This window comes from Silurus meridionalis, chromosome 5, assembly GCF_014805685.1.
Source record: "Silurus meridionalis isolate SWU-2019-XX chromosome 5, ASM1480568v1, whole genome shotgun sequence".
NCBI lineage: Eukaryota > Metazoa > Chordata > Actinopteri > Siluriformes > Siluridae > Silurus > Silurus meridionalis.
Window position 1 is genome coordinate 9,500,977 of NC_060888.1, and position 21,747 is coordinate 9,522,723.

Below are 21,747 nucleotides of genomic sequence, written 5' to 3' on the forward strand. Positions count from 1 at the left end.
TCAATAGGGTTAAGGTGAGAGCTTTACAGCAGGAATCTTCCACTCCAAACCATAAAACCCTTATCTTTATGGAGCTGGCTTTGTGTACTTTGTGTCATGCTGGAACAGGTTCAAGTCTCCTAGCTCAAATGAGGGGCAAATTTAATGCTAGTGCATCCAAACAAAGACACGTGGATAATTGTGTTTGTCCATATAGTGTATAAGCACAAAGCACCATAACGTTGTGTCCAAACACTCTCATATTAACTGATCCAACTATCTGACAGTTTCTGTTATCACCTGGACAAAAGTATATGTACACTTCTGACTATCCCATCTGTATGGGGTTCTTCACCAGATGCACAAAAATGGATAAATAGTTAACTCAGTAATGCTCTTATAAGAGAATGGAGACAAATCCTCTTAGCCATACTTTAAAATCTAGTAGCAATATGGGCAATATGGGTGTGATGTGATGCTCAGGTCCAAATATTTAATGAAGTGAAGGGAGAAACATTCGTTTGGTTGCTATTATGATATAGATTAAGATTCATATATATATATATATATATATATATATATATATATATATATATATATATATAAATATATATATATATATATATATATATACATTAGGACTTAAAACATCGTTCTTTCTGCATTCTTGAACAAATCACAGCATCATGCTGTAGGTCGAACAGAGGGGCTCAGGGGACCCAGATCTGACTCTTCTGATTCTACAGGTTTCATCCCAGTCCTTTATCCATCTCCCAACTTCTAAAACATACTAGTATGCAGTTTTGTTTATGTCTCTACTGTCCTCTAATGTCTTGTTCCTGGGACAGGCATTGGCTCCACCACCAAGCCTGAACATGACAATAGAAATGAATGGCCAACATTTAATAATAATATATTTAATATCATTTTCATGTTTTCAACAAATAGATTTGATTTTGTATTCACCGCAATCAGGGACTTTATCGTTTACAGTCTCGCGTAGTGGAAACTCGAGACACGAACTGTATGACAGACGCTCGAGCGTTTCCTACGCCGTAGTGGAATGTCCCCCCCTTACTCCCGGCGCGAATACGTCACTGAGATACTCTGATTTAATTGGTTATTTGTCCTGCCCATTATTGAAAAAAAGGGGGCGGGGTAAATAGTGGAGCCCGTGACGCTTTTCAGAAAAAAACGAGAAGAAAAGAAAAAAAAAAAAAAAAAGAAAAAACTTGTTACAAGATGGCGGCGGCGACCTGCCTGTACACTGGAAAACAATAGAAACCAGCGGAGTGAGAGTAGAGTTTCATTTGTTGCGCTTTTCTTTTCACCCCGGTTAACCGACACGGGGTCGGGGGACGTTGTTCCGGGGTCGCGGGTAAACTTTGAGCCCTGCGCGGTCGCTGAAAAGTGATTTATTTCGGCATGCTTTGTTATTAAGGCTAGCTTGTTAGCTTTGCTACATCCGTAGCTTGGCTCGCGACTCTCTGGGCTGTATAGATTTAATACGGATCAGCTGTTAGCCTGCTAGCTAGAGAAGGGGGGAAAAAAGTTGTAAAAAGCGGATTAAATTGTGCTTTGGTGCTTTAATGGCGGAGACCGTTTTTTTGTTGGGGTTTAAACCGGATGGCTGGTTGTGTCAGAAATGTTGCTCGTCTTAAAGTTTGAGGCTGCGAGAGGAGAGAGGGAAATGATTCAGCTGTGAGAGACAAAGTTGGAGGGGACAAGTCTTCATCCCAAACCTCTTTACCGGATCTTAGCGAGATCATTAAATCTACTCAGTTGATTTCTCATCACGGCGAATGATCTCTCTATCCATCAGCTGTAAGTAAAACCGCAGTATCTTCACTTTTCACCCAAGAAAAAAGTTTTTGCAGGGGGGAAAAACCCCGTGCTCATCGCGTTACACTCTGCTGAATTATCCTGGATGGAGTATTTGTTTCTTCTGATATAAAGTTTGATCTTTTATCATTGAGATGCTCTGGATGGTAGGGAAGTATGCATTATATACGTGTGTTCATTTGTAGGGGCTGCAGCTCGGAGCTGGGTGTGAATCGGTGATCCGGTTTTTGTTTGTTTTTTAAAATCGTGCGCGTTTTTGTTCAGATTTTTGTTGTGATTTGTGTAGGCGAGTTGGTGTGAGTTGTACGAGTGAGAAAAACTCAAACGCTTAACTATGCGGGCTTTCCAGCACTCGATGGGCAAAAATGAATGCAATTGAGTGTGTTTGGTGAAAAGGAGGAAGGTGAAGAGGACGAGGGTCCGGGTCGCTCACACACTCAACTTAGTTAAAGCAAAAAAAAAAAAAAAAAAAAAAGTAGTAAAAAAAGTGCGCGGACATTTTTTTTAAGAGGGAAAGAGAGCGAGCGCCTCGGTGTAAAAGGTGCGAGTGTGGTGAGGTGAATCGCTATGGCGGATTATGTGGTGTCGCGGCACACCGCGGTGATGGAGCGGCTCCGGCGTCGCATCGAGCTCTTCCGGCGTCATCACAACAGCTGCGAGAGCCGCTACGACAACACGGCCATGGAGCGCCTCGAGCTCGACCGGCAGCAGACGTACGCGCTGCACCAGCGCTGCCTCCAGACCAAAGCCAAGCGCTCCAACAAGCACCGGCAGCCGCAGACGGCGAGCGAGCAGGCGCCCCAGAGAAGCACCGCGAACGCGGAGAGCGCGGAAGGAGCTGGAGGAGGAGGAAGCGCGCCTGGAGATCAGAGTCGCAACAGCACTCTGATTGCGGTAAGGACATCTGATCACTTCCATCCTAACCGCACTACACTCTTATTAACTGATCCAACTCACTAAAAGTTAGTTATTCACTTGGCCAAAAGTATATCGACACACCTGACCATTCCACCTGGACGTGGTTCTCCAGCAGTCCACAAAGCTGAAAGCACACTACACTATAGTTACCTCAATAGGTGAACAGCACAGATCATCTCAGCTCTAAAATCCAGTAGATATCCCCATGAGATGTTCAGCAAACACATTCAGGTGTTATGTGATGCTCAGGCTACTTTTGCATCCCCTCATTCGGGAGATGCTTTTATGCCTATTAAGCCGTTTCATCAGCAATAAAATGTTAACAGTACAGACACCAAGAAATTTACCACAACAGGAGCAAGTTTCTAATGGATAGATGAGGGGTTAGGGCTTGACAGTAACAGCAAAACCAAATCTTCGCCATCTGGGTCAAGAAGCTGTAAGAAATCGCGTCGATAACTTGTACTGAACGCTTTTTCCCTGTTTAGTTGAAGAAGTACAGAACCGTGCTAAGTTTTGCCAGCGATAAAACTTTAACATACAGGAGCAAGAAAGTTGCTACAAAAGGAGCGAGTTTCTAATGACTTGTACGTGTGTTTTCTTTGAATCCATATTTCCGTGTCAATTGTTATCGGATCACAGTATTGATTTAGCAGCGGTTTAATCAGTGGCAGTGATTTAACTAGTTCGTGATTACTGTAGTGAACATCACGATTGTGTGAATACAACGTTAAGCTTTCTACCTGTAGCTGGCTTTAGAACATATCCTTTAATCATCCTGCTGGATATCGCTTCTTTTTAAAGTGTTTAATATCTCATGACTAACCATGTTACCAGACTAAATACTTAAAAGAATACCAGTCAACTTTTCTTCCCCCCCTTCTAACACGAGGTGACATCAAATGCATTGACAGTCATGGAGATGTGTATACAGGTGGGACTAAAAGGATCAGATTGCTGAATTTTGAGAAACCGTTGGCATTTGGGTCTGTGATTTTTCTTTCTTTCTTTCAGAGTGTGACAAAGAGGAAAAGGCACTGACATCACCAATCCAGGCGAAAAATAAAATCGGCCTAGCCTTTGTTAAATCAGAAATTATCCCAGGTTTTTCTTGCCCACTTTTGGGCAAGTCATCTCAGCTTAGCTCAGATCCTCAACTGCAGAAATACAAACGACACCTGAATCCGACAATCCTGTAATCTATAGATACGTTTACATACACTCTAATAATTTTTGATTGCAGTTGATACCTGAATAAGAATGGATCTGTCAAAATACTTATTTCTTAATCAGGGTGGTGGAGTCTAAGAAGGCCAAGCTTGACTACATTTAAAAGTAGTTGGGAAATCCTTTAATAATATATTAAGTAGACAAATAATGGGCATGTGCATCACCGTGCCATTGTGCAGTATTGCAGTCATGTAAGAATACGTGGTCATTACAGATTTATTATAATTATGGCGTGCTCAGTACTTAAGGTCAGCACAGATACAGAGTATTCAGGGCAAATATTTCTTGTGCACTCATTCCTAAACATATAAAGGTGTTGCATAGGTTATGTTTGATTGCATTGTAATTCTTATAATTTTTTTATTAGCTTATTTTAAGCTGTATGTAACGTACTGCAGACAGAAACTCTTCTTTTTGCTTTGCAAAGGCTTTTTTCTTTTTTTTTTTTGGTGAAGCAGAAATAATTGAAAAGTTGTTAACACTAGCAAAACGATTACAAAGCCGAATGCCCTGACCGGACCCTCGCGCTTTCCTTTGTCATGGTAACCGTGACACAACCCCCCTCCTCTTCCTTAGAGCACATAACTTTGGATCAGGTTACATTTAACATCCATTAAAAAAAGCAGTTTATATACAGTGTGTCTATACCTTGAGGTTCATAAATATTTGGACACAGTATTTGTTACAGTATTTGGAGATGAAATTAAATTTTATATATGTTGCACTTGAAGTTTTTAGGGTTTGCTGTTTTATTTGGGGGTTAAAATATATAATCGTAAGTGAAATGGTAGTTTTTGGTACATGGAAACCATTTGCATTTAAATTTTGCTGATGCTCATGTTTACTGTCATCATGTCCTATTTGATTTTGGTGCATTTTGCTGTTTATTAAGTGAAATACATGTGCAAGTGGATTTAGTTCAGGTGTCTTGACATGTCCAGTACTGAATATAAAAATGTTTTGCTTTCGAAGTATGCTTTAGGTCGTTGTAGCTTGTGGTGGAATCTGTATAGCAATGAATGCTTCATTGTCAGTAAATACAGTGGTACCTTGACCTACGAGTTTAATTCGTTCCGTGGACTAGCTCGTATCTCAATTTGCTCGCACATCACGGCGATAAGCGGAGGCGGAGGGAAAACTAGCTTACATCTTATAATAAACACAGTTCTTAGTCTGTTGTTTTTTTTCTTGACTGTTGACTTTGACAGATTCATCGACCTCCTAGTGGACCTACTTGATCATCCTCATTTTACTGTCTTCTGGGTTGTTTGGTGTTTCTTAGCTCACCAGTGAGTTCCTATTTTTAAGAATGTTCTAATTAGGTTTGGGTTTGTTTATATTATTTAGCCCAGTGTTTCTTGCTCCTCTAGCAGCGGTGACTTGTTTGGACTTACTGTTTAAAGATAACACTTAATCTGCTTACTAATAAGTGAATCTGTGCTTGTAAACACAGTCAGTGTTTCAAAACAGTATCAGCCCCGTATGTCATAAGTACTTAGTGGTAACTGGTGCTCACATCTCATTTGTAAATGATACATTAAGTGTTGGTGATATTGGGAGGCCATTAAATTTGATCATGTGTCACTTGTGTAAGTGCTGAAATGTGCTTGTGAGCTGACGAGTGACTGCTCGTGTCTGACCGACCTGCATATGATTTCATTCGGTTGTGGTGCCAAGATTTGATGAGTTCAAGTGATAAGTGTAGCACGAGAGATTATGTGCAGCTCTCCCCAGAATAGAACATGCATGTAGATTCTTTATCTGATTTTGCATTTGTTTAGTCATCACCTGTACAAATACACTATTTGGACAAAAGTTTGTGGACACCTACCCATAATATTCCAGCGTGCTCTCTAATACCTAATCCCCCCATTCAGTGTTTGCTGGTGTAATAATCTCCATTCTTCTGGGTAGATGTACGACTAGATTTTTGCAGTGTATTTGTGGAGATTTGTGCTCATTTATCCACAAGGGCATCAGTAAAGTGAGGTACTGATTTAGGGTGATGAGGCATGGGGGTGCAGCGTTTCAATTCATTTGAACAGATTGAGAACAGAGCGCTATATTCACTCAAGAGCTTCACACCAACCCATGTAAACCATATCTTCATGGAGCTGGTTTTGTACACAGGGTCACTCTCATGCTGGAACAGGTTTGGTCTTCAAAGACACCTATACAATTGTGTCCCTCCATCTTTGTGTAATAATTTTGGAAAAAAACACAAATAGCTGGAAAAGTCCAGTATCCCACTGCTTGTTTTTTTTGTATAGTGTACATTAAACACTGACTGATCAAACCATATTGGCTGATCAGAGTTAAAAGCTTTTTGAATAAACAGAATGCCCTCCACGAGGCTGGTTTTCGAACTTTAGCTAATACACTGGCAACATAGTTTTAAGAGAGTAAGATGCAGAGCATCATTTGGTGCACAAGGACAGAGAGAGTTCATTAGAAAGGAGCCGCTGCTTCGGGCAGAAGGCTTTAGATTTCATTGTGTCTCAGAAAACACTTTTACCATGGCCATGTCTTGCTTAATACCAGTTACTGAAAATGAGATGAGTGCGGTTTCCTTCCTAATAAACACACTGGTGATGTGACTGAGCAAATGTAGACTGCAGTGAATGACTAGCCTACCTTGACTCCACAGCCCTGTTGATCGTGGTTTTGTCCGTGCAAACAGTTCTGCAACTGTATCTGTATACTTGGTTGCACTTGTACTAGAAATTCCTTGTTTGTTTAATTTGATCTCATAGAACCGTGCATGCTGTTATCTTTTATAGATGGCTGATTTCAGATATCTATTGTGTTTCTCCATCGTGCAGTGTGCTGGCTGTTAGGTTTGTGTAAAAAAAATTACTCGTCCCCACATGTTCTTATACCTTCACAATATCCAGTGATTGCTCTGCTAATATGTTACCAGACTTGCCAACCAGTAGTATTTTGCATATCAGCAGAGTGCGCTAGTATGAGCTTGTACAGGGGCTTTTTTTGTAATAAATGAAGCACTGTGCCATCTGACATGAATCTGTAATGATTTGTGCCAGGTTTTGAATTTATGAATTTTAAATGACATCACCTGGATGCCCCATGCTTTTCCTTTACAGTATCACTAACAGCATTACATTTTTATATTTTATTTTTTGCAAACAAGTGTTTAAGCACTATTTACCACTAAGGAAATATGAAATTGAGTATAGATATTGTGGCTGATATTGAGAAATGGAAGTTTCCTTTTATAGGGAAATTTATGTATAGAATATAGACTGCTCAGCACGATGGTCAGCTCATTTCTTAATGCTAAAATGAGTGGTTTTATTTATGAATTTGATTAAATGTTTTACCTACCTTTTTTTTTTTTTTTTTTTTTTTTGGCCAGTTTATTCTCATAGTTATTGCTCGCTGCTGGTGTAATGATCTTGAACGTGTCGGCCCTGACCTCCTCTGATCCCCATGAACTCTGGTGTTCACATTGTGATCCTTGCATTCAACATTCTTGATCTACTTATGACATCAAGTTTCAAGTTCAGATGCTGACATAATTGTTTATTAGCTCTCTATTCCAGCACACTGGGTGTTTGGTTAAACATGGAGCGTTATTCTGATTTCTGCAAGAAATCAGGCGTCGTCAATGAGCTGCATGTTTTTTTATTATTATTATTTTTATGCCGCAAAATGACAACATGGTAAATCTCATTCAAGTCTGTACACATTCGTTCTGCCTTGACCTTTAGTGTGAGAATAATAAACCTTTTGTAATGCTATGTAGAATTTGGTAAACAGCATTTGTGTTAATAAAATGTGTAATGATTAACGTTGATTCACAGGGAATTTGACATCTTTGTATGCAGTATATAGCTAGATTTTGTGGACCCCTGCCCATAAGATTGGCACATGCTCTTTGAAAACCCCGATCCACATTAAGTCGCTGCTATTGCACCCCCTACTCTTCTCAAAAGATGTTACAATAGATTATAGAATGTGGAGGTTTGTGCTCACGGTGCGCAGTAGGGTTGACGTCAGAGCTCTAGAGCAGGCCACTCAAGAGCTTTCACTCCAAACCGTGGGGCTGACTTTGTTTACAAAGGCATTGTCATGCTGGAACAGGTTTGGGTCTCCTAGTTCAAGTGAAGGGAAAATGCAATGCTGCTGCATCCAGCTGGATTGGAAGATTTGAGTCAGAGTGCAGGGTCGGCCATGATATGGTGCCCCTGAAGCACAGAGGGTTAAGGGCCTTGCTCAAGGGCCCAAGAGTGGGAGCTTGGCGATACCGGGGCTTGAACCCTCGACCTTCAGATCAGTAACCCTGTGTAATGCGTTAGCTATATATGGTTGAAATGACAATAAAAGCTACTTGTCCATGTGATAATGCGAGAGCATGCCTGCTGTTTGATTTGCAATATAATGTCACTTGTAGGTGTTATATTTAAGACTTAATGCATTTGACTGATTAAGCAAATGGTATGTTTCTCTGTTACATTAATACTAGATCTGGATGCACATGGAATAATTTTTATTCATTAAAAACCAGGATAATGTAACTAATCCCCAGCATGCTCACAGATTTTTCACACACATGTAAACTCTGTTTAACACATTGAAAATTTGCTGTGTAGCCTCTTTGCCTCAGAACTGAGATTTCAACTCGCGCTGCCTTTAATAGATTGATGTGCCAAGGATGTGACAGCTGCAGTCTGCTTCGTGAATGCACATCATGAGGCATCCTCTTGGCTTATTTCCAACCAAGTGCCTAGAAAAAAGAGGGAAAAAAACAACAAACTGCTTTACCTTGCAGCAGAATGATTACCTGAAACGTGATCCCAATAAAAATGTTCTTAAATCGTATTAAACTGAACCCAACTTGCATTTTGAAAACTGAAGCTGGAAGACTTGAAACCAAGCGGGAACCCAAATGGCTGCATAACAAGCTTAAAATCATTTAAAGTGGCACTGACCTTTTAGTGTGTGAGAGCCAAAGTAAAAGGAAAGGAAATCTTTACGCTTACAGACAGTTCGAACTGCAAAAAATGTCACTGCAGTAGTTTTGCTACATTCTTTTTAATAGTAGGCATTTCAGCATTTCATACAAGTGGAGCTGCATTATTAAATAATAATAAAAGAGCCAACCAGGTTTCAGTGTTTTAAAGCTGACCTTACACTATATGGATTAAAGTATTAGAAGACCTGCTTTTTCCAGCTATATGTGGTTCTTTGACAAATTGTTACCTCAAAGTTAAAGACGCACAATTGTATACAAGAATAAAATTTTCCCTTCACTTAAACTAGGTGACACAATAAAGATATGGTTTATATGGAGTAGATCTTGACTGCACCCCAGGTCTTCTCACCCTACATCAGTAACTGACTTTACAAAAGCTCTTGTTATTAAATGAGCACAAATCTGCATAATCACTCTGCAAAATTTAGTGGAACATCTTCCCAGAAGAGTGGAGGTTTTTATAGCAGCAAACAGGGACTGAATGTGGGGGACAAGATATTCAATAGAACACCAGAATAATATGGTCAGGTGTCCACAAACGTTTGTCCAAACACTGTATTTGGACAGGTGATGAATGTGCGACTAAACAGGCAAGTTTTTTTTTTACCGTTTTTATCGACTACTTCTTTAATAAAAATTCAAGTACAAGGTCCAGTGTGTTAAACACCAATCAGCTTAACAAAATGTATAATAAATAAATGTTTATTTTATTTAAACACACTTTAGATAAGAGTGTATTATACAAAACTGTGCATTACGCAGATATTTGTTTTGCGTATTTATTTATTTTTTCTTCTAATTAGATAATTGTGTATTTATCTTTTAAGTTTGATTAGTTTTTACAGATTCATAAAAATTTTTTGTTTTAAACAAGTTGTTTTTCGGTGAGTTTATGAGAATTGAAATCCTCTGGCAAAGCTTTCTTCGTAATTAAAACCACTTGGAGTGAGATTTATTTGGCTCTAGAGGCCCATTTGTTTAGCTGTAATAGGAGGCTGTATATTGCCTTTTAGCAGTATAGTATTGTTGTAGCCAGAAAATTGTTGGAGTATTGCAGAATATTGCTTAGGAAATATCAAAAGAAAATTGAAGCCCTAATCCCCCACCTTGTGTTGTTTCGATCTTACTTTGTCTGGACCATCCTTACTGCTCTGCATGCAATGACACTATCGTATGTCGCAACACCCACGTTTGGAACTGGCTGTATGCTGGTCTTCTTTGTATCAGAATTACAGTGTCAATGACATTTCTTACACACTTACTCGATCCTATTTGCTTATTTCAGTGAGTGGAGATGTACTCAAATTGTATATTTCTTCAGTAATGCTTGAAAAAAACTTGCCTTTTTATCAGGACATTATCAACAACTTCAACAACTTCAACAAATTATCAAGATGTCTATACCCGCACCCCACACCGATGCAAAAGCCCGCCAGACCGATGCTTCTTGGGGATGCGGCTAGGCTTTTTTCTAATGAGCATTTGGACTTATGCCAAGGAATCTCACTTGTAGGATGCACCGTATTTGTGTGGTTGCCCCCGTTGGATGGTTGGAGGTGGTGGAGCAGTTTGTAATACTGTATATTTTAAATTCTACCACTTGTATTTTATATATACATTTAAAAGTGCTTTGATTCACATTATACATGATTAAAAAGGCTTTCATTTTATTGCGAAAGAAAGCCACCAATAGAAGGGCGGGCTTTGGATTAGGCAAAACTCGCAAGACTGCTACAAATGCGGTAGTGGCTGTAGGGAACCATAAATGAAACTGCACGAGTCTGGATTGTGCTGCTTGATGATGTAAGTAGAAGGTAGTCCTTTTTTTTTTTTTTTTTTTTTTTTTAATATATATCAGCTCTATTTTTAGAGGATCATATTCATGTAATCTGACATGGAGAACACGCATATTTGCACGCTGCTCTAGACTTTATCCATGATTTTCTCTTTTGTTTTGGGACTGAGATTAAGTTCTTGGATGTGAAACGATGGATAAACCAGCACTGATTACATAACTGCAAATTTCACTGCCTGTAGAGGTGATTACTACACACACAAAAACTCGCGCCAAGATTCTGTCTTAATTAAGCCGTCTGCATTACATGCAGTGGAAGTTTATTCCCCTCAGCTTTTCGACATTGCTATAGCGGAAATGTGTTCGCTCGGCTTTGGCTGCGAATACAAATAAGTGTGAAAGTTTGTTAGCAGACGCTTCCAACAGAACGGGGCGTGAAGCCCACTGTGTCACTTGCAGGGAAAGCATAAAACTCGGCATGATGGGTATTAAGGGGCTGAAATCCCATATGAAATTCATTAATTGCGAATGGTGCCAGCTGCTAATATCGACTCAGCAGAGCGACGTGAACAGGACGTTTAACACTGTCTCCAGATGGCGATTGAGAACATTATCGCTGTTGCGTTAATTATCTTGAATTACATCACAACTTGTTAAAGGTCCTAAACACCCAGGTCATGTGTACGTCCTCTCCAATTTGTTAAATTAAGGAATTTGTATAGAGGCTCTTGTACGCTTGTAGTAAATCATCCTACTTTCAGTGTCGCATATCCAAAGGAAAGAGGCGGATTGGGGGACTTTTTGGATGACTCTGGCCTAAATTCACACCTCCCCCCCAGATTACCCACACAGATGACTCACTTTTATTCTCATTGCTCCATGACAGCTGTGTATCTGTGTGTATTGATGCAAGTGTCCTTACTGGACCATTACTTTGCAACAGCAAAGTTGCTTCATATTGCTTAGGCCAAAGTACACTGCTCGATATATGGTGCATCCTTAATGGCCTACAAATGATTTTACAACATACCTAGAGAAATTAGTCTACCTTGGTGGCTGTTGCAAAATTGGTCTGAATTCAATGGATGGAGAGTCAATACAGCTACAGTGATGCTTATACCACCCTTGAAGAAAGCATTACTCAGTAGAACACCTCTCAACTGCAAAGCAGCTGACCTACATTTGCTTTTCCTCAGCTGCTGATACGCTATCGGCCTACAACACGAGTCAACAAAAAGGCTCTTTCCACCGCCCAAATATTGCTCTTCCTTCTAAAGACAATGTATCATTGTTGTTCTGGGAAACGCAAAAACCAGTTCCAAGACTTTCCATCTGAAATGATACGCTTGCCGTGTAAGAGCACCATCAGCAGCTGAGCACTCATCGTCGGCTTGCTGCTTGGCGTAAAGTAATACTAAAGCTACGGCGCTGCCAAGCAGCTCCCAGTGGTCTCCGTGCCTGGTTTGGTGGCGCTTGGCCGAGGTGGGCAGCCCTCGCTCTGCTTCATTGTGGCCTCAAAGGCGGGCAGAGCTCGGCCAAGAATTCGGCACGCTCTCTCAGCCCCACTGCAGCCGCAGCGCCGCCTCTTTTGTTGTGGCCTGTACATCCATACACATGGTAATTAGCCTCATGTGGCTTGGTCCTGTGGTGGCCATGGTAGTGAAGAGGGCAAGTCATGAAGGCAGCAAGAGGGAGGAGCGGAGGGGGCTGGTGAAAAAGATTAAGAGCAGAGGTGACAAAAGTGGTTTAGTAAAAGAGACTCGGGAATAGGTTTTGGGAACGTGAGAAAGGGTGTGCATGTGTAACTTGAGGGAGATGATGTCGTGCAAAAAAGGGAGACCAGTTTTTCTGGTTCAGAAAGCCCTGCAGTAACTCTCCTCTTAATGGTTTTGTGTGTGTGTGTGTGTGTGTGTGTGTGTGTGTGTGTGTGTGTTGGAGAAGGTGTTAAGAAAACTGCTTGGCAAGCCCCTAGCTCAGCTTTGCTTTTGTTCATATGAAACTGCTACTTCAGCTTACTGGGATTGAAGATTAAACATAAGGCTTGTAGAGGTTTGAATGTCTGTGCATTTTATATACAGAGTAAATTATTTTATATACATACCTTTTGGCTTTCTTGATGAGGCCAATATATTTTCTACCAAATGTATAAATTGACTTGGACCGGTGTCTTCTGAGTAGCTGTTGATTGCATCTGCTGCTACAGACTTTTACTGTGTGTGTGTGTGTGTGTGTGTGTGTGTGTGTGTGTGTGTGTGTGTGTGTTTTTCTCCAAAAAATAACTCTTATTTCTTATGTCCACTAGCTTCAAGAGACGGTAAAGAGGAAACTGGAGAACGCCAGCCCACCTGGTAGCCGTGACCCGGTAAATGGGTTCAGTGATGGTTACCCCCCAGCCAAAAAGTCAAGTCGAGAGGATGCTTTGGGTAGTCTGAAAGGCTCATCAAATGGAGGCATGCCCCCACTTTCACCCTTGGACACTAAGCATGGTGTGACTGCTGACTTGGCACTGAACGGTGCTCCAGCAATGGGTTCAGCAGATCAAAACGGCATCTCGCTCTCCGCGGAATCTGACATCCGTCTGAAGGAGATGAAGCAGGAGCCCATGGATGACATCTTGCCTACTAGTGGCGGTAACGGTAACATCATCCTGCCTGACCTCAACCTGAATGAACAGGAATGGACTGAGCTCATGGAGGAGTTTAATCGCTCTGTGCCTTATGAAGAAATCCAAGAGCTCTTCAACGATGGCTTCGAGGACCGCAAGGAATCCGAGGTGCCCTCTGGCCCTGTTGCACCTGCCAGCCTCCTCCCCGCAGATCTTGCTGGTACGGTTAAGGCAGAGTATTCCCCTGCACAGGCCTCCTCTGCCTTTGAACAGGACACGCGCACTGGGTCGCCGCACATACCACCCACTTCATCTGGGCCTCCGATGCATGCCAGCTCCCCAATAATGCCATCAGCCTCTGCCTCCTCTCCTGTGCTGTCAGGACATCAGCATTCTCAGCAGCCTAGTCAGCCCAGGGCGATCCAAAATCACCTGTTGCCACCCAAAGACTTGTCGCCGGCACAACAGCTGCAGCAGCTAGCTGCTCGGGAGCAGCAAAGAGCGCAGCTCATGCAAAACCAGCAGCACCATGTCCAGAAACAGCAGAAACAGCAGCAGCAGCCGGCCCCCAAATTTCACCAGCAGTCCAGTCATCCCACCACTTGGCCGAGTGCTCCCCCTAATCAGAGTCCACTTGGAGGTGGTGGGTTTGGCCTGGAGAAGCCCACTAGCCCCTCGCTCTACCCCCCAGACTTCCAGAATCCAAAGTCCCTACTCATGTCTGGCCAGCAGCCCACCAAGGGCTCTCCAAAATCCACTGCCCCAGGAGCATACATGCAGCCCGGTGGACACCCAATGTTGGGTCACGGGGGAGCTGCATCTGCAAACCTCGGCCATCAAGCAGCATCTGGAGGACAGGCAGCCATGTTGGATTACAACAACACCAAACCGTTAAGCCACTTTGAGGCTGGAGCACCAAGAGGCCCTGCGAATACACAGAGCCAGAATAAAGCAGCAATGCTCAACATCATGCGCCAGCAGCAGCAGCAGCAGCAGCAGCAGCAGCAGCAGCAGCAGCAGCAACAACAACAACAACAACAACAACAACAGCAGCAGCAGCAGCAGCAGCAACACCACCAGCAGCAGCAGCAGATAAAGCCGAGGCCTGCTGCCATGCCGTTCAGACCACCAACACATCTGCCCCACTCGCAGGTAAGCATATTCCAAAGAATTTTACTTAGTTACCTACTATTTATTTATACATAGTTTATACATAGTTTTAGAATAAGTCATATGGTGTGAATATGGTGTTATTTACTCCTTTACTTAGAAACTCGTTAGGTTTGAAGAAAGCAGTGGATTTATTGAAGGTGTTAAGACAACCTTTTGATTGACATTAATTACTCTCAAGCATGAGAAATAAGCAGGTTATTTCCTTCCAATGATGGGAAGATCTGATCATATTATTGGCTTGGTTCTTTGAATCTTGTTTATCAAAATGAACGACTCTTTTATTGAATCATTTAGTTCATTTGGTTCTTTTGATTAGAAATTAAATATGTTACATTTTCAATCGGTGGATCCCCAACACGCCAAATGGTTTCAGTAATGAAAATATGACAATGCAGCTAAGGACAAATTATTATAAATTGAATAGTAGCCCACCCCTCATATTTTGGTCCGTGTCATTAGTTCTTTTGTCACGTCATTCCCATAATTATTGTAACAAACGTGTCATGAGTCAGACCAAAACAACCTGATCTACAGCATTATGTAGCATCTTGTAACAATAACGTCCAGATTCGGACCCAAAAAACCTGATCAATTGTGTCTGGGAGTCACGTTATGAAACAAATGGACGGTCGAGAGGACGTATGAGATGAACTACTCAATTCTGTTTCCTGTACATAACCTACACAGATTTGGCAATGGTTTGCTCATGCACGTCTAATCACATTAAAGACTCGTTCAAAACGTACAAATCGTTCATAAACAGCTAATCACTATCTCCTATGTATTGTCCAGTAAAACAAATAGATGGTGTCCTAGACCCTTTATTTATCTACATGTTAACTCTGTATGTACAGAATAGGACAGAATAGAAAACCCTCTCTGTGCGACATGCTTTCAATAATAAATTTGGGAAATTCTATGGAAGGGAAACATTTTTTTTATCTTTCTTTCTTTTTTTGTTTTTAAAAGCTGCAGAACTTATTAGTGATCAGGTAGCAGCTATAGTTTATTTTTTTCTTGCATGTTATTAAATTCAGATCATCGCTTTCACACTCGTGTGCAAAAATTCAAGTGAAACTGAACCTCAGCATTGGTTTCTATTACAGTAATTCACTAGCTGCTTCGGATCTAAACATGAACACTGTATGGAATTGACTGAATGTGTGTGTGTGAGTGAGAGGGGGGGGGGGGTGACTTCAGTTACAGGTAAGTGCAGGCGTCTTTAAATGTTGTTGTTGTTGTTATTGTTGTTGTTCTTGTTTGGTTGTGTTCTGGAGGTGTAGTGTGCATGACGGTTGTGCTGGGGTTGCCCAGTGTGTCTGGCAACATGTTTCTTGAACCTTGGGGATGAACACAGTTTGTCTGGGTCAGGCAGCTGGTTGCTAAGGAGCAAAGTGCTAGCAGGCATTCTCTCTCTGTCTTTCTCCCTTTCTCTTTCTCACACACACACACGCACGCACGCACACGCGCACACACACACACACACACACACACACACTGGGATGGGGGCTGGTATGGGCAAGCGAACGAGGAGTTAGAAGAGAAGAGCGAGTGGGAAGAAGGGGGACTGAGTAGGAGAGAGATGGAGGGAGGGACACAGGGACGACAAAGCAGTCTTTCATGCAAAGTTCCTCCCCCCTCCTCTGGCTGTCGTCCTGCGAAGAGTATTTTGGGATTGGCCCCTGTCTCTCTTGCGGTTCTCCCTATTTAAATATAGCTGCTTAACCCACTTATTTCCCCCCCCCTTTCATGAGATGAACTTTTTGCTCTTTTTCACGTTCCTTCAAGCTGTCTTCTACTGCCTCACACCACATTTTACTTCTTCCTCTGTCTCCTTATTCCTCTGTCTCTTTATCTCTTTGTTTTTCTCCAAGCCTCTGCCTTCCAACTGTAAACTGCACATTCTCGGCTGGAGAAAAGGAGGCGTCTTACTCTCGCCACCCTATTTGGCTCTTGTCACCGTTTCATGCACACACCATGACCTTGTGCACATGTTTGTGTGTGTGTGTGTGTGTGTGTGTGTTTTTTTTTTTTTTTTTTTTTTGTGTGTGTGAGTGAGAGAGCGATAGAACATGAAAATGCTTGAATGGAAAATGTATGAATGGAAAGTGGCCAGGGATTGCATCCTTGGTTTATTTTTAAAGCAGCTTACAGGTGCTACACTATCGTATTTGTCTGCGGTTCAGTCAAAATGCTGGTGTAGTTCTTGGCTGTCCAGTGCACCCACTCCAGAACTCATAAATTGTGCATTCAAATCAGTCAGTGGTGTTTTATGTCCTAGTCAGTTTCCTAGTCAGTTGTATCACAGGTCCTTGATGGAGAAAGCAACAGCTCAGAGAACACATTGTTTTTATGTGTTTTGCTCAAAACTTGCACTTTTAAAGTAAAGTGACTTAATATAAATGTTTTCCGTACTTTAGATTTGAGTAATACTGCTGATTTGCTCGTTTTGCTTATTGTCGTCTTCCCTCTGCTCTTGACCAAAGTTTTGGTACCCCGCCCTCTAGTGGAAGGAACAAGTCCTGTGCGGTTGTTGTCGAATTCTTAATTTTTGAGTCTTATAGCACAATGCACATTGAATGAAGGAGCACAGACCCTTGTGTGAGCACAGCATTTGGAGATATGCTATAAGTGCACTATGTGTATAATATGTATTTATTTATATTGAAAACAAAAGCACCAACTTTTTGTTTTTGATTGTACATTTAGATGTATTTGTGTGACTGTAGTTTGAAACACTATAGAAATTAAGTGATGCAGTTTTTATGCAACATAACAAAAGTTATGAAACATTTACCGCTTCACTTTCTGCACTTTTTTGTTATATTGCTCTTCAAAGAAAATTAAACCAATACTTTTGCTATCCTCAATTATTCATGGCGCACATTAAAGCAATACAAATGCTACACCATGTATGTTTGTTAGAGCAGTATACAAAATTTCCACATTTACATTGCAAATAAAAGTATGGTGTAATAAAATTGCACGTTTGCTCTCTCTCTCTCTCTCTCTCTCTCTCTCTCTCTCTCTCTCTCTCTCTCTCTCAGCAGGAGCCCGGTACTTTCCAGTCTGCCCCTCACGTTGCAGGTCCTGGCGGTCCCATGGTAACGCAGCCGGGTGCCAGTAACATGACAGCTAATCATAATAATGCAGCATATCTGAGCAGCCTGCAGAAGCAGCAGCAAATACAGATGCAGAAACAGTTCCTACAGAGACACTTAATGGCCGAGCAGGTCAGAGAACACATTTTTGCTTATGGCGCTAACGTTCATCAATGTATTCATAATTATATGATTTTTAAACATTTTCACTGTTATTGGGTTTGAGATGCTTAACATTAAACAAGGGGTGAATATTTTTTGAGTAATTAAAATATTACAATAATTATATAAGTATTTGAAAAAGGATCAGTTGTTTGTGTTGATTTTTGTTTGAGTTTTGTTTGTTCGTTTCCTTGTAGCGCGATTATGATAACCGACTACTTCTGTGTGTCCCTTAATCTTCTCGTAGGAGAAACAGCGGCAGCAGCAGGAGCAACAGCTGCAGAGACACCTAACCCGTCCACCACCTCAGTACCAGGACCAGCAGAACCCATCTACCCAGCAAAACCCATTCCAGCAGCAGCCACAGGTCTCCCAGTTTCCAGGTACCCATCCAATGTGCTTAAAGCTCGATCCCCACAAGCATGTGTTCTCTCTCTCTCTCTCTCTCTCTCTCTCTCTCTCTCTCTCTCTCTCTCTCTCTCTCTCTCTCTCTCTCTCTCTCTCTCTCTCTCTCTCTCTCTCTCTCTCTTTAAAGGGCCTGTGTGTTAAAAGCTGCTGCGTCACTCTTTCCATACAGGCACTGCTTTGTTCCCGGTAAAACATTCTGCCTACCTGATATGCAAAGTGTGCTTACTGACTCATTTGAATCGCAAACAGAAAGGTCTAGCAGTCAGTTATTAAATTTGATGTTTTGGCTCATGTATTTTTTTTTTTTTTTTTTTTTTAAGGATAGACTTGAAGTAAATTGTGACTGGTGATTAGTGGTGAGCAGTAATGAAGTAAATGTAATTAGTTTTTTGTACTTGAGTATCTTTGTCACAAATCTGTACTTGTACTACTATTAATAGTTTGGTGAGCTAAAAGTAAAATTGGAGTCTTTTCGCATAAACTTGGAGTCTTGGAATTGGAGTCTTTTGACGAAAATGATTATAGGAACATTTATTGCCATTAGAAATCATAGTACTTTGGATACTTAAGTACTTTTGAAGGCGAATACTTTTGTCCTTTTACTTAAGTGAAATTTTCATGGTAGCAGTTTTACTGGAGTAATATTTTTAATATGGTTTCTGCACTTCATCCACCACTGCTACTGGCTGATTGTTATGCTGGTGTAAGTCATCAGAAGTTACTGAGCAGTAGGTTTTGCCTGGGACTGTGGCAATATTTACAATATTTAATTAAAAAAAACTTATGTTCTACATTTTCAGACCCTTTTAATTTAGTGTCCTTTCATTAACAATAGGGAATGTTTCCTCTCCTCTTTCTGTTTTAGGTTCATCTCAGTCGATGGGCAGCGTGGGCTCCATTGGCGGCCCGGCTCCTGGCGTTCAACACATGTTTCCTCAAAATCAAAGCATGATGGGAATTGGTCAGGGTGGAGGTTCTGCGCCAGGTGCTCCTTCGGCAGCCAGTCAGGCAGATCTGAGCCTATCAGCTTGTGCAGGTGGACTCGAGCCCCAGCAGGTTCTTTATAGGACCATTAATATGCACCCGTCCAACACGAACCAGCAAAGAATAGCTGTTTCAGCGATACAGAACTACAGGCACAACGTTCTAGCACAGCAGCAGGCCCATCTTAAACAGCAGCAGCAGCAGATGGCTCGTATGCCCAATGCTATGGGTAACAACATGAACTCCATGCCCAGTTCAATCCCCAACACCATGACCAGCAATATCCAGGGTGCAATGCCTCCGCAGGCCCAGTCATGGCAGCAGCAGCATCCTGGACTTCAGCAAGGTATGGCTGGTCAGCCTAATAGCAACAACAGTGCCTTACCTGCCGGCTTTCCGAACCCTGGTTTCCACATGCAGCCCAGGATGACCAAGCTGTCTACCAATGCACCGTTCACCCAGGCTGGCTTGGGGAATGGTGCAGCTGGCAGGCCCATGGTGGCTATGAACCCAGGGCAAATGATGCCCAACATGGCTCAGCAGAGAGCCAATAGTGCCACCCTGGGACAGCAGCAGCCTCAGCAAGGACAGCCTGCACCTCCTCAGTCACAGCAGGTGCTGCCCGATCTGGGGCCGTTCGGGCAGCCACAGGGTGGTCAGGTGCCTAATCGCACCGCAGGCATGCAGTGCAGCCAACCTTACCAGGTCAACCGGACACCCAGTCAACAGATGCCTTTTGGCTACAACACCCAGTCAGCCGGCAGCTTACCCAGCTTTCCAGGGGAGAGCGAACTGGTGGACTCGTTTTTGAAGAACCAGTCCACGCAGGAATGGATGGACGACCTGGACGAGCTGTTGGCCAGTCATCAGTGATCGGCACTCATCCCCAAATGATTTGGACATTACTGTTTAGAACTGCTGTACTCGGTGTAGGTGTGTATGATAAAAGGAGTATTAGGCACGACCTGTGTGTATTAAGTATTCTGAGGGCTTTCATAAAGATGTGTGAAGCGACAAGAAAGAAAGAAAAAAAGAAATCTACTACTGATCCTGTGGCTCAGTACTAAAACCACTGAATCAAACCCAAATTTGATGGGTCAACACGCACACGAATACACACACTGCTTTTATTCGCCTTTTTGCTGTCAAGGCTACATCCATTTGCCAGAATTGGCACCTATATGCCTTAAAAGCATATAAAGAATCCGTGTATTTGAGATGTTCATGGTTTTGAGACCATAAACCTATACTGACGATCATAGCCAGCTTCCTCACTTCTTTCCCAAAATTCCCAAATGCCTTAGTCCTGAATCTGTGACCATGAATCTAACAATCTTTCTCTTGTTCAGGGTATTCATTTGGAAGTGGAGTTATGAAATTTCTGCTTTGTCAGAATTCAGTGAAATCGAGCATGCTGAATTTGGCGTTTGTTCTGTTGGAAGTGATCGTCTGATGAGTCAGCTTTATGCTAAAACACTAAAATGGATGATGACACCATTTCTGTTCCTGACACTAAATCAAATGTCTCTTCTCTTTTTTTTTTCCCCTTCAATTATTCGTAACCAATCAAATGGGGTAAAGGGGTGTCATCCATTTTTTCTTTTTCTTACACAAATCAGAAACTTCCCAATGCTTCCCTTTGCTGTGTTTGTTAAATTGGGGTAGATCAAATGTTCCACCCTGGGAAATGTGTATGCGCGTGTGTGTGCATGGGTCTCGGTTGACCTATGGCTTATCTGTCCGCATCGAGGAGCAAGTTTATTTCAGTATCTGACAGGGCCTTGTTTATTTATATATATTTTTTTGTATGTATGCATTTCTTAATGTTCTCAAGAAGATAGATCTTATTTTTATATGTACATGGTTGCGAATTTTGTAAGTATTTTATACTTTTTATTATTGTTCTCTGCAAAAAAAATGAGTATTATGTAAATATAGTTCTCTAGAAACAGCTGTGTGGTGTTTTTCATGTTGGGGTGATGATCTTTTGTAAGTGTTTATGGTAAGAAAAAAAAGTCTGCCAAGTGCAAGGCAACCGCTCGGCTGCAGATCATTTTGCTGCACTAATAAATTTTTATTATAACCTTCAGTGTAGGTCACTATAACTTAAGTCAGGCAAGAACATGGCTGCTTCATCAATTCCTTTGCCCTTCCTTAGATTTTAATTCACTATAAATCCATGTCTGTTCCTTAAATACCTTCAGAAGAATTGGTAAAGCAAGTATGTGTAGTTGCTTGTTATGTTTTCTTCGGAAGCTTGTGATGTCATAAATTCACCAACTAAATAAGAAAAACTAACTTTATCTGACTTCAGGTGACCAATAAGTGTAACAATATTTTTTTTTATTAAACTTGACCTTTAACTAAAAACCTATCCTGACAGTGCCACAAACATCCATGCCTGTGAGCTAAGTGGCAGGATCTGCTTTTCTCAGAGTAGGAAGGATTTTATATTTAATATGTAAATCAGCCAATCACAGGTGTCCCTGAGTTCATGTATGTGGAAGAGAACAGCTATCAAGCAAAGATTAAATAGCCAAAAGGATAAAATTAA

At 41.6% G+C, this 21,747-nt stretch overlaps 1 protein-coding gene across 2 annotated transcripts; it reads left to right on the forward strand.

The window, feature by feature from the left end:
* The first annotated feature begins 1,042 nt into the window (after positions 1 to 1,042).
* On the forward strand, positions 1,043 to 21,144 carry maml1 (mastermind-like transcriptional coactivator 1). 2 transcript variants are annotated; one of them, XM_046848856.1, is made up of 5 exons: positions 1,043 to 2,715; positions 13,063 to 14,517; positions 17,589 to 17,771; positions 18,049 to 18,184; positions 19,075 to 21,144. In XM_046848856.1, exons 1-5 carry the CDS (start codon positions 2,389 to 2,391, stop codon positions 20,064 to 20,066), a joined length of 3,093 nt encoding a protein of 1,030 aa, XP_046704812.1. In that variant the 5' UTR covers positions 1,043 to 2,388; the 3' UTR covers positions 20,067 to 21,144. The 2 variants fall into 2 exon arrangements, with proteins under 2 accessions (XP_046704812.1, XP_046704811.1); XM_046848855.1 differs by having other exon boundaries at positions 1,046 to 2,715; positions 17,586 to 17,771.
* The last annotated feature ends 603 nt before the right edge of the window (positions 21,145 to 21,747 follow it).